Below are 12,813 nucleotides of genomic sequence, written 5' to 3'. Positions count from 1 at the left end.
GACCCTTATTTAGGTTCATTCATTCAACAACTATTGATTAGGCATCTACTGTATGTGAAAAGTGGGCATCTAGGTAGCCCAGGGGATAGAGCACTGGGCCTGGAGTCTTGGAAGACTCCAGTTAAAATCTGGCCTCAGACACTAGCTGTGTGACCCTTGGCAAGCCACTTAACCCTATCTGCCTCAGTCTCCTCATCTGTAAAATGAGCTGGAGAAGGAAACAGCAAACTATTCTGCTAAGAAAATCCCACATGAGGTCACAAAGAGCTGGACACAATTGAAAAACAACTGAACAAACAATTTATGTAAAACACTTCCAGGGTGATGGAAAAATAGACATAGTCCCATAAATACAGCCCTAATTAACCTGGTCCACATAATAATATTAATAACAATAATAACAATAGCTGCCTTTTATGTAGCCTTTAAGGTTTACAAAGTGTTTATCTATATTGCCTAATGGAAGCCACATAAGAGGCTAGGAACTAGGTAAAATGCCTCACAGTAAGTGACTCGTCACACAGCTAAAAGTGTCAAAGTGAATTCAAACCCAGATCTCCTCTCTTTACTCAAGCACTCTTTCAACAATAATATATTTTGCCATACAAACTAGATCCACTCAAGTTAAAGTTATTACTCCTGAAAGAACTGATTTATAGGACTAGGCTAAACCAATATGATAAAAATGCCAATATGACCTATATTAATTTACTTATTCAGTGTCAGAGCAATCAAAGGATTGTTTTATACAAAGTTAGAAAAAATAATAAAATTCTTCTAGAGGAAAAAACAGATCAAGGGAAATAATGGGGAGAAAAGTAGAAAGGAAAGAGATCTGGCTGTACCACATACCAAACTTTCTACAAAGCAGTTTGATACTGTTAAACTGATACTGTTAAGGCTGTTGGATACTGATTAAAAACAACAAACTAACATGAACTGATCAGTGGAACAGAATAGGTTGCAGAATATGCAAATGATCATAGTAGTTTAGTCTAGTTAAACTAGTCTAGATAAATCCCAAAATTCCAGCCACTAGAGAAAGGACTCACAATTTGACAAAAACTGCTGGCACAACTAGAAAACAGTCTGGAAAAAATCCCAAGACAAGATCCAAAAAGACACATGACATATATAAAAAGTCACTTCATATCAAATCTGAGGAGCAAGAAAGAAATTATCTTGCAGATCTCTAGACAGATAAATAAATAGTTCATGACCAAATGAGAAAGAGAGGACCATAGAAGAAAAAACGGGCAATCTTGTTTTTATACAAACAAAACTAAGGCAGTTAAAATCAGAAAGGAAATGGGTAACTGGGGGAGGGGGGAGGAAATCTTTGTAGCAAGTTTTCTCTGATGAAGGTCAAAGAAAGAAATCTAAACTTCCCACAGACCTATGAAAAAAATGCTCTCAGTCACTAACACTTAGTTCCAAATGGCTCTCCGGAATGACTGGAACATTTATCTATGCCCCAAAAGTTATTAAACTGCATTCCTTTTGATCCATCCACACAAATATTTATAGCTATTCTTTTTGTAGCGGCAAAGAGGATATTCATCCATTGGAGAATGGTTGAACTTAGGGTATATGAATGTAATATAATATTACTGTGCCATAAGAAATTAAGAGGATCATTTCAGAGAAGCTTGGGAAGACAGAGTGAAACAGGCAGAACCAGGAAAACAAACTCTGATCAATGTAATGACCATCAATGATTCCAGAGGACTGAGGATGAAAGCACGGGATGTCACCTCCTGACATAGAGGTGGAGGCCTCAAGAGGCAGAACAAAGATATACATTTTTGGATACAGTCAATATGGGAATTTCCTTTCTTTTTTCAGTGCTTCCAAAAATGAAAGAGAAAGCCAGAAGGACTTAACAAACAAGCTGGACAGCTATGAAAGTTACATGTTGAATTTATCACATACTAAAAAAGAAAAGCTCCACAAAAAAGATTTATGGTTTCATGTACAATGTCCTCCCTCTTATCCTAAAATGTACTGGGAACCGCTCATTTTATTGTTGTTTGTCAAGTTCAGAATAAAAAGATTTTTAAATTTTTTCTTTTAAAAAGAAGAAAAAGATCCATTAGTTAAGTCCAGAAATTTTTTAAAGGGGAAAAAAATAAAAGTAGCTTACCAATGTTTTCTTGAACTACTCAATGTCAAAAATTTTTCTATTTTTCTCAGAAAGACCATCATTATTCTAGAAAACCTGGCTATAGTTTCAGACCTTGCCTCCTTTGTGTCTACCTGATTATGTTAAGTAGGCCTTTTCAGAAGGACCACTCATTGGCTACCTTCTTTTCTTTTGTTGTTCAATCATTTTCAGTCACATCTAACTCTTTATGACCCCATTTGGCATTTTCTTGGTAAAGATACTAGAGTGGTTTGCCTTTTTCTCCTCCAGCTCATTTTACAGATGAAGAAACTGAGACAAATAGGGTTAAGTGACTTCCCTAAGGTCACACAGCTAGTAAATGTCTGAGGCCACATTTGAACTCAGGAAGATGAGATCTCCTGACTTCAGGCCCAGTGTTCTATCCATTATGCCCCTTAGCTGCCCTATGCAGATAACTCGCAATCCAGATTACTACAAATCCAGACTTTGACTCTCTTCTGAGTTCCAGACTCACATTTATTTACAGTTGTCTATAAGACATCTCCATTTGGATGTCTAATAGGCATCCCAAGCTCAATGTATAAAAGCAAGTTTATCTTTCCTCCTAAACCTGCTCCTCATTCTGACAACTATTTCTCCAAGATTCAAAAACTTAATGTTACTTTTGAATTATCTCTCTCCCAACCAGTGACCAAATCCTGACAAATCCAAGCGATTCTACCAGTTCTCCTATTACCATACTCCTCAGCCAATCCAATAGCTTCCTAACAAGTGTTCTGACCACCCCTTTCTTTCCTCCAATCAATTCTCTGTATCACTTCCTGACCTACTTTTTAAAATTTGGATAGACTGAATCAGTCTGCTCTTTAAAAAATCTATGGCTCCCTAATACCCAATGAATGGTATGCTGGCACAATCACATTTAGGGTGAGTGGACTTCTCTGTTGAAAGAGTACTCCCCCTACTGGGCCCAATTTTTGTAAGTCAAATTTCTCATTTCAAATGTAAAATATTTATTTAAAATATGCTTGCTGGAAAGATAACTTTCTAAGCAATAGCAGGTGGTCTCCTGGAGTACAATAAATAAACTCTTTCAAATGAAATAAACAAGATACATACAAACCAAACAAAACCCAAACCGGCAACACTTACTTCTCTCTCAGCTTCTTTCAAGATTGCTTCTTTCTCCTTCACTCTCTGCACAAACATCTGTTTCATCTCCTCTTCTTTCCTTTGACGTTCACCATAAAATTCGTGTCTTTTGATTTCATAGGCCTCCTGAAGACTAAAAGTGAGGTAACATAAAATGCAATGAATTCTTAGGTTGAAATGAGAATGCAAACATAGGCAAGCTCTACGACCAATCAAACTATCAATCAATTGTACACCCCTCCATCAGAGCAACCCAACACACAGAATTCCCATCCTATGAAACTGATGAAGCATAATGCGTGCTAATTAACAGCAGGACTTACATAACTCTGGTTCATTTAACACAATTTGAAATTCCCTGAGGCACAATTCTACTGAAATTCTTAGAGAACTCTCCATGAGGCAGATTTCTCATTTGCAGAGGTTCAATGCTATCAGATTCTCTTCAATATTTCTTTTTTTTTAAAAGGCAATTGGGGTTAAGTGACTTGCCCAGGGTCACACAGCTAGTAAGCGCCAAGTGTTTGGTCTCAGGCTGGATTTGAACTCAGATCCACCTGACTTCACTGCGCCACCTTGCTGCCCCTTCAATATTTCAAAAATAATTTTTTTTTCCTTCAATTCATAAGAGTTCTAAGAGACAAATGAAATTAATTGTCCTCTTGTGGCAAAGGCAAAGATTTCCATTTGTCAAAATAGCAAATTCTATTTAAATTATGTGGCATTTTACATTTAAAATATGAAGTATTAGAGTACAGTAATTACAAAGAAAAAAATACCTCTTGCCAACACTTTCATGATAGCTCTATCAACAGAAAAGTCTTTGTTTCTAGTACATTTTTTTAAAAAATGTCAGGTATCAAATAATCGTCATATATTCAATCTGTGCCAGGTCCTCAGGGGCAATATACAGTGTAATAATAATACCATACTTTGTGATAGTAACTTACAGTTTTCAAATAACTTTCACATAAAGCATCTCCCTTTCATTTTGACAATGCCCAGAGAGCACAATTCTGAGTCAGTATTACATAATGAATAGAGAGATGTCCTTAAACTGGGAAGATCAGAGTTCAAGTCCTGACACTAACACATGTATGACTAGGAGCAAGCCCCTTCACTTCTCAGCATCCTAACAACTCTGACCATCAACAGCATAGGAGTTGCTGGTTTCAGTTGGTAGTAAGAATGCTCTCACTACAAGTTCCTTACACTCTGATGCCAGAGTGTAAACTAAAAGACAGTCAATGTACTCTAAGGAAAAAATGGTGTTGACACATTTTTTTTTGTTTGACTGAAAATGGTTATTTTAAGAGCTTTTTGATATAACAAAAACTCTTTAGGTCCCTAGAAAACTTAACTACTCAGTGATTGATTCCCCCATGGAATAACCATGGCCACAATTTTATTGTCATGATTATGCCAGGATTTTAAATAATTCCACAACTCTGACTACAGAATATACCTGCTTTTCAAAGGTGGGCATTAAAGATTCCAAAGTTTCACCAGGCAACAATTCTGAAGTATAAATTATAATGACCAGTGTGTTAATAGCAAAAATATCAGTTAGTCCTCCGGGGTGCCAGGTTGTTTCTTAGGATTTAGTGGAGAATTTTGCTTAAATCTGAAATAATTAAGCATGTGCAACCTAGGCATTTCTTTTACTTAATTTAAATAAGATTATACTCAATTAATTAAAAACATAACATTCTAATGCCATTTATTTAGGTTTCCTGACTTGCGCAAGATACATGCTAGAAGATTAAGATGTCAAATTTGAACTAGCACAACAATTCAATAATGAATTAAAGTAGTTCATACTATCTGTACTAATGAGCTACGAAAACTTGGACAAATGAATGAGCTCCTTTATCTGTAAAGTTCAATTAAATTCAAAAAACATTTATTAAGCACCTAGTAGGTACATTTATGGCCTATGGGCTTATAGTCAATTATAATAAGAAGTCACATTTACACAAGTTTAAAGCTTTTTAAAGTACTTACATACATATATTATCTCATTGATCTCCACAATAACCTTTTGAGGGAGGTACTATTATTATTCCCTTTTTACAGATGAGGAATTTGAAGCTCAAAGAGTTAAAAGATTTGCCCAGTCACCAGACTGATGAGTATCAGAGGTCTCTCTGACTCCAAGTTCATTTCTCTATCATGTTAATAATCCTACCATTCCATGAATTATATTTACACATACACTATACACTTCTGTGAATATGTCCTCTCCCCCAAAAAATAGGTACTCCTTTGTAAAACTCCAAGGGCTTGGTAAATGTCAAATATTACTATTATTCTTTAAAACAAAAAAAAGCCAGACAATCTGAAAATACTAAGAGATCATAAATCTATTAGAAATTGAAGGACAGAAGCTACCTAATCATTATTTAATTTTAAAAAGGTAAAATACAAAATAGTAATATTATATTGAACTTCATGCCATAGGCAGATTATTACTTTTTTATTACTTTTACTACATCAAGCGTAACTCTGGAAAAGGGTTCAATATTTTTGTCTTTTACTTTTAAGTTTTAGATTAAATTTATGTTCAACATTAAATGTATGTTACTTTTCTTAAATGCAGACCCTAAAAAACACAAAATTACTAATTCTATACTTAGCTTTCTTTTTTCTCTAGGTGATCAATATATATCCTCATGACATACTGTCTCCTCACCATGGCCCCACTATTGGGCCATCTCCACCTCATCAGAAACTTGGATTATACCCTTTCATTCCCCCCCAGCTCTGGTAAGTGAATCCCTTTCTTTGGTTTATCTTATTTGGAAGCAGGACTTTCATACCACTGCTACTTCCTGCAGTCTCTTCAACATGGTCCCATACTCTTTGTGTGTTTACTTTCCCCATTAAACAGTGTTTTAATAAATGCTCTTTTCTCTTTCTATCCCTTGCCATCTCCCTCATCTCTATGAGGAAGGTAGAACCAATAACACTACAATTTAGCCATAAATCAGAGACTGTATTATACAGTGGAAAGAACATTGGATTTGGAACCAGAGAGTTTGAGTTAAAATACCCAGGTCTTTTACTTTCTGTTTGACCTTGGGCCAATGACTTTAGCCCTCTGGACCCTAGTACCCTAATCTTTAAAAAGAGGGGATTGTATTAGATGGCTTCTAGAATTCTTTTCAGCTCCAAATATGAGATCCTAAAACACTAGAAACAGTGTTTGTGTTAACTAGAACCGTTTAAGTATTCTGTTGTTTGCCTTTTCGTAACATCAGATGAGCAAGATATTTAGTCTCCTGTATGTGAATAGATCTTTTCTACCACATCATGCTACATAGGAGGGTAAATGATCTCAAAGGACTGTTTAGCTGCTTCTGGAAGAAGGTGATTTAGATAGAGTAAATGGAATTGTTGCTCAGCTTCATGTAACTTTAATGCAGTAGCCATCAAAAATGTGAATTATTTACATTTCTATTTTCCCAAGTTAAAAGACTTATAGAAGGAAATCTGAAAAGATGGTGAAATCAGAATACTTAAAAAGGAAAGATAGAAAAGCTATATAAGGAGGCATTTTTTGGGGGGGAAAACCCCTAGGCATAGAGCTAGTAATTTTTTTCATGTAGTATTATCCCCTGTACATAGTAGATATTTAGTGTTAAATTGAATATTATAAAATAAATAAAAATATAAAATAGAAATTTGAAGGACTGAAGGACAAAGATATTAAAATCTTTAATCTATTTTATGAAACAAAGGTTGGAAGAACAAATATAACACGACTTATACAATAGCCTAATGGTTGAATGTAATGCAAAATTTAGAAAAAATTGCAAAAAACAGTTTGCTTGAGAGAAGGGGGAGTAAAAGAGAAGAATTAGTATCATTTGTGGTAATCATTTGTAAGGAAACTTGGGGACCATATAGCCAAATGAATGAGGATAAAAGAATTAAGAAATTATTCCAAAGAGATTAAATGGAAGTGGCACACATAATAAAAACCACATATGAAAAATGAAAAGTAAAAAGTATATAAATTGGCAAGTATTTAGTTGATAAGCATTATAGGAATGAGAAATCAATTCAGCAGACATTTACTATCTATTATTTGCTGTCTATTTTTTAATATTATTACTTAAGCTATATGCTAACCATAAAAATTTGATGAGGAAAGTCTAAATTGAGCCACTAATCCTTATAAAAATTGTCACTTTAAAAATACATAAAGTTTCATTATACTCTAAGCCATATCTGTAACCACATGGGTAACTAAGGAGATTGGTTTTGTAAACCTAACTTTGGATTAAAACTCTAAAGTATATGCCCATTTAAGCTGTGCTGTATTATTCTTATTCTTATCATACTATATATCAGGATGTTTCCAAGAGAAAAACACATCTGAAGGTCTGTTTTTGGATTCTAGGAATGTCACACTTAGTTCAGGGACTGGCTGCAGAACCCAGGATTCCCTTTTCACTGTGACCACCTGTGGCTTCTGACGAGGTTTCTAGCCTCTGCTACCTATTGCAGATCAATTACAGTCTCAGCTTCTCTGTTCTTCCTGTCTTGGAAACAATCCCACAAATCTTTGGATGCTTTCAAGGGTCTTAATGATAACAAAGGGAAAGCAGATAGGTGGTTTAAAAAAATTCAAAGTTTTAAAAGTGTTATTATTATTTTACAGATAGTAACAGTGGCTGATCAATGTTAAGAAACTCACACAGTAAGGAAGCATAAGATTTAATGATTGGAACCCATGGTCATGGCCCAATTCTGGTGCACCATTCCCATGTTTTGAGCGTTCTCAAAATAAAACATCTAGCATTCAAGTGAATTTAAGTAGAACTAAGCCTCATCTTTCTAATTCCTTTCACTTCTAACTTAACCTTCACTTTTGTTCTTGAAAACCTTGCCCAATCCCTATAACAACCTGCAGCTTGTGCTCCTGGTTCCTCTCTACAAAGATGGCTCCTTCCTTTCCAGGTCTGCCTACCCCATTCTTTCCTGGCTAGATTTCTTTCTCAAAGACCAAGCCTTAAACCCAATTCATTCTGGACCTCATGGATTGGACAACAACAGGTTCCTGCCCCAAGCACTACTTACTAATTAATTTTTGGACTCTCCTGGCTCAGAGTGAATGTAAATACTATATGTAAATAGTAACAGAGTGAAAATGAATAGTAAGTAGTAAATAGTAAAAATAGAAAGTTTCTCCTTTGGCCAGAAATCCTGAGGGTCTTCCCCTCCCGGTTTGATTTTTTTTTTTTTTTTTAAAGGAGCCATCCTTGACTCACTTCTTAAAGAGGCCTATTCACTGAATGGGCATTGCCTTCCTCAAAGTGAGACCTTCAAAAGACCTTAGCTTAAAAGGGCCAAGGTCTCCCATTGTATCCTAGGCCATCTCCAGTCATCCTAATCATATCTGGCCACTGGAACCAAGATGGCTCTGGAGGAGAAAGTAAGGCTGGTGACTTTGATCTGAGTGAGGGACGGCTGTGCAAAGTCAAATCCAAGTCATTAATCATCTCCCTGATGTCATGGTCCTCTTCAAGAATGAAGAACAAACCACAACCATAAGCCTACTCCATTCTCTTTTTTCACTTAAGATTTTGAAGGGAAATATTAAGTTCAGATAGAAGAAAAAGTTATCTCCTCTTATGCCACCAAACATACATACACATACAAAAGTAAAATTCAGCTATTGTGTTAAAGGGAAATCTAGATTCCTGTTTCTTCTATTTCTTTTGTGAAGAATGAAGACTGCCTTGCTGATTTCATCCTAGGGGCAGGGAGTATGGTTGAGTGTGCCCTGTTGGGATGGTAGGAATTGGAAACTGAGAGATGAAATAGGACTAGAGGCCAGGGGATACTGCCAATGAGATAACAAATAGGAGATGATTGGAGAAAATAGCTCTTGTTCTTTCTCTCCCAGGGGAAAAAGGGGAAAAGTGAGTAAGGACTAAGGACACTCAAGAATATTAGCGGAAATAATCACAAGTTATAGAAAGGAAGACTGTAGCTACCATTTGTACAGGAAGATATAGTATTGCATTGAATTTTAGGAGAAATTGACCAAGCTAAGAAATTGACCAAGTTAATTGACCAATTAACCAACTATCAGTTTTTCAAAGGCAAAAAAATCACAAAGAAAAAATTTTCTAGCTCCCTTAAATTTTACAGCTAACAAAAGTACTTAACTAAACCATTAATTTCACAGTTGTTTTTTAGTAGCAGAATTAGACAAACCATTTCTTTGTTTGAGTGGGCTACTTGAATGTGAGCATCTACCTGAAAACACTATGTTTTCAATGACTATTGAAACAAAGCAGAAGATGAGTTGCAATAACTGGAGCTCTTGGCAGGCTACATCAGAGTATATAAATCTGGGACATCTCTGCTGTTACACCTCTCCAGCTAAGGTTTACCATGCCACAGGTAATCGATCAGCTGATCTATCCTGAAACGTAACCTAGTCAATCGCAGGCCAACCACCAAAGCCATTCTTTTTTCATCTTAAGGTAAATTAAAGGCAGATTTTCCTCTGGAAAGAGTGACAGACACCTGCTATGAATTATGTAGCTGCACAATTATGGAAGAATACTTTAATTTCACATCATGACTGAAGCCATTGTGTATGTGCTTGAGAAATCCATTTTTAAGAAGTCTTGATGTGTCATCAATGCTTTATGGCAGAACATCTATAAAAATGAAAGCTTCAGACAAATTAAAAAACTCTTGTCCCAAAATTTAAAATTGATCCTTGATTAATAAGGTTGCAAAATCAAACTGATTTAGGTTCAACATTACTACCTTCTGTTCTCATCCTTGTACAAAACCAAGATACGACTAAAATACAGATAGCAGAATGGAGAAGGAAGAGAAAGGGCCTAAATAATTTACAAATAAAAAAAATACCATTAGGAAATAACCATGTCTGAAGAAATCTAGAAAGACAAATTTCTGGAAAGCTTTATCAAGATAAATCTAATCAGAATTATAAGTTTATTTAAGTCCTGAAATATTAAGGTTTAAAGTTAAAATTATTTCAACAAAAAAAAAAATGTTGGAAATGTAGCCATCAAGTGACATAGGTCTTCAAATTTATTCCCAGGAAGTTTTCAACTGAATACTTGGTGCTCAGTTTTTGTATGTTTTTTTTTAAATGAGCTTTCATCATTTTCCTATGTACATATGTATATAAAGGTCAGAGAGACTGAATTTGTTCTTTCATCAGAATAGGAATATAACACCAAGTAAATTCCCTTTACCAACGCAGATTGGAAACTTTTAATCTATGAAAGCTACCTAGAGCAATGAGAGACTGGGCAATTTGCCCAAGGTCATATAGCCATATGAATCAGATGCAGGATTCTGAACCCAGGTTTTCGTGGCTTGGTGGCTAGCCCTCTAGAGACTATATCATGCTGCCTCTATAAAAAGACAAAGAAACAAATGTTTTGAACCAGACCTGTAATTTCATTAATGTAAGGAGCTCCCAATAAGGAAACTTCCTCATTCTGTCTACCAATGCATAAAACCAATGTCTCTGTAACTTAAAAATCTTTGTAAGAATTACATAGGGCATAAAGAGTTTAAATGACCCATCTATGACCACACACCCAGTATGCATCAGAAATAGGATTTAATGATTGTTGATAAATCAAAATAAATTAATAAAAAAAAAAGAAAGACACTTGTGTGAACTGATGCTGAGTGAAGTGAGCAGAATCAGGAGAACGTCATCCACAGTAACAGCCACACTGTGCTATGACTAATGGTGATAGACTTAGCCATTCTCAGCAATGTAAGGATCTAAGATATCTCCAAAGGTCTCATGATGGAAAATACTATCCACATCCAAAGAAAGAACTATGGCTGAATGCAGACCAAAGCATACTATTTTTTTTCTTCTGTTTTGTTTTGTTTTCTTTCTAGTGGTTCTTCCTATTGGTTCTAATTCTTCCTTACAACATCACTAATGTGAAAATATGAAAATAGGAATATACATGTATAGCCTATATCAGATTGTATGCCATCTTGGGGAGGGAGGGGGAGAAAAATTTAAAATTCAAAAGCTTATGGAAGTGATTGTTGATAAATCAAAATAAATTAATAAAAAAGTTAAAAACATAGGATTTAAATCTAAGTCAATTATGACTTCAAAGCTAGCCCTCTGTCCGCTATGCAACACTGAAAATTGCCTTTCCCATATATCCCTTTATAAAGTCTGTTAAATTTCTTCTGGTGCAGTGGATAGAGCACCAGCCTTGAAGTCAGGAGGACTTGAGTTCAAATCCAGCCTCAGACCAAACACTTGACACTTACTAGCTATGTGACCCTGGGCAAGTCACTTAACCCCAATTGCCTAAAAAGATAAAAAAAAAGTATTACAACATGATGTCTGTTCTTTCTATACAAAAGAATGTCCAATTTACCTGACCGGTTTGTTCTCTGGGCTTACATCTTTAAAACCCATTTCCTCCAGTTTGCATCGCCTATAAAGTTCATAATGTCGAGTGTGGGTTTGTTCTCTCAGGTCCTCCATATTTGTGCAAATGAGCATTTCACGGAGTTTTACAAAGTCACAGTGATTTTCATTTTCCACTAGTCAGAAAAAGGAGAGTAGGAAAAGTGATATGTAACATAAACATTTGAATAACTTGTAGATTATAAGTTTAATAAGTAAGGTATGATCTATTCCAAGTATTCTTTTCAAGGGCAAAGGAGCTGCATTATAGTTAGATTATAAGCAAAATTAATTAAGAAATCAGGAAAATGTTAAAAATTCAATGTTTAGCGGGTAGACAGCATCTTATACTATTTTCTAATTATCCACTGGCATAATATGATATATAAACATATAATACAGATAGAGTTATACCATTCTATATTCTATTGGTACTGTTACCAGTCCATAAACAAATATCACTGGGCTATTTCATCTACCATTTGCTATTTTCAAAGTAGTAAAGTCTAATGATATAAACGTCAAGATTCTGAGCAATTTTAGTCAAATAATACCTAAGTGTACTTATTACTATATTATACATGACACAAAGTATGTTTTCCCAACAGCCTAAATGTGTTGTGCCCAAATTAGCATAAATACAACGTAATATGCTACAGTGACCAATTTTTTATACTTTTCTTACATTAAGAAAATACAGGTATTTTCTTATTAGAGCTTGATATCCAACAGTTAAATACGTATTATATATAACATATACACATGTGCATATAATAATTTGTATTTTTATCATCATTATTATTGTATCTAGTATCCAGAAGAAGGTTGGACATATGGTCCCAGGAACAGACTAGAACAGATCTTAGGATCAGCTGAGCAAAGGGGCTTGGCACCAAAGGATTTGTCTCCACAAAAAAATCAACAAGCATTTAGTAGGTTCCTAATATGTGCTGGACCAGATGACTTGAGGTGGAGGAGGAAGGAGAGAAGGCACAACACTTTCAAAACTGTCTACTACTAAAGTATGAAGAAATTGTGAGAAGAAACAGCCACACCGATGAAAACATGGTGAAGTTAAAAAAAAAAA

General features: G+C 35.1%; 1 protein-coding gene and 1 long non-coding RNA gene across 2 annotated transcripts in view; one reads left to right on the top strand and one right to left on the bottom strand.

Moving 5' to 3' along the window:
• LOC114046300 overlaps positions 1-12,781 on the top strand; it is a 90,576-nt gene extending 77,795 nt beyond the window's left edge. The window contains exons 3-4 of the long non-coding RNA XR_003569488.1: positions 5,931-6,043; positions 12,538-12,781. This is a non-coding gene — a long non-coding RNA (uncharacterized LOC114046300). The remainder of the gene's footprint in view (positions 1-5,930; positions 6,044-12,537) is intronic.
• LOC114046299 (septin-10) overlaps positions 1-12,813 on the bottom strand; it is a 51,171-nt gene that overhangs the window by 4,082 nt on the left and 34,276 nt on the right. Inside the window, exons 8-9 of the mRNA XM_027866602.1 lie at positions 11,695-11,863; positions 3,278-3,410 (exon numbers count right to left, since the gene is read on the bottom strand). Of these exons, the coding sequence (XP_027722403.1) occupies positions 3,278-3,410; positions 11,695-11,863 (302 nt within the window). The remainder of the gene's footprint in view (positions 1-3,277; positions 3,411-11,694; positions 11,864-12,813) is intronic.

This window comes from Vombatus ursinus, unplaced genomic scaffold, assembly GCF_900497805.2.
Source record: "Vombatus ursinus unplaced genomic scaffold, bare-nosed wombat genome assembly UNPS02014781.1, whole genome shotgun sequence".
Lineage (NCBI taxonomy): Eukaryota > Metazoa > Chordata > Mammalia > Diprotodontia > Vombatidae > Vombatus > Vombatus ursinus.
Note: the sequence above shows the minus strand (reverse complement) of the source record. Positions and strands in the feature narration are given on the sequence as shown.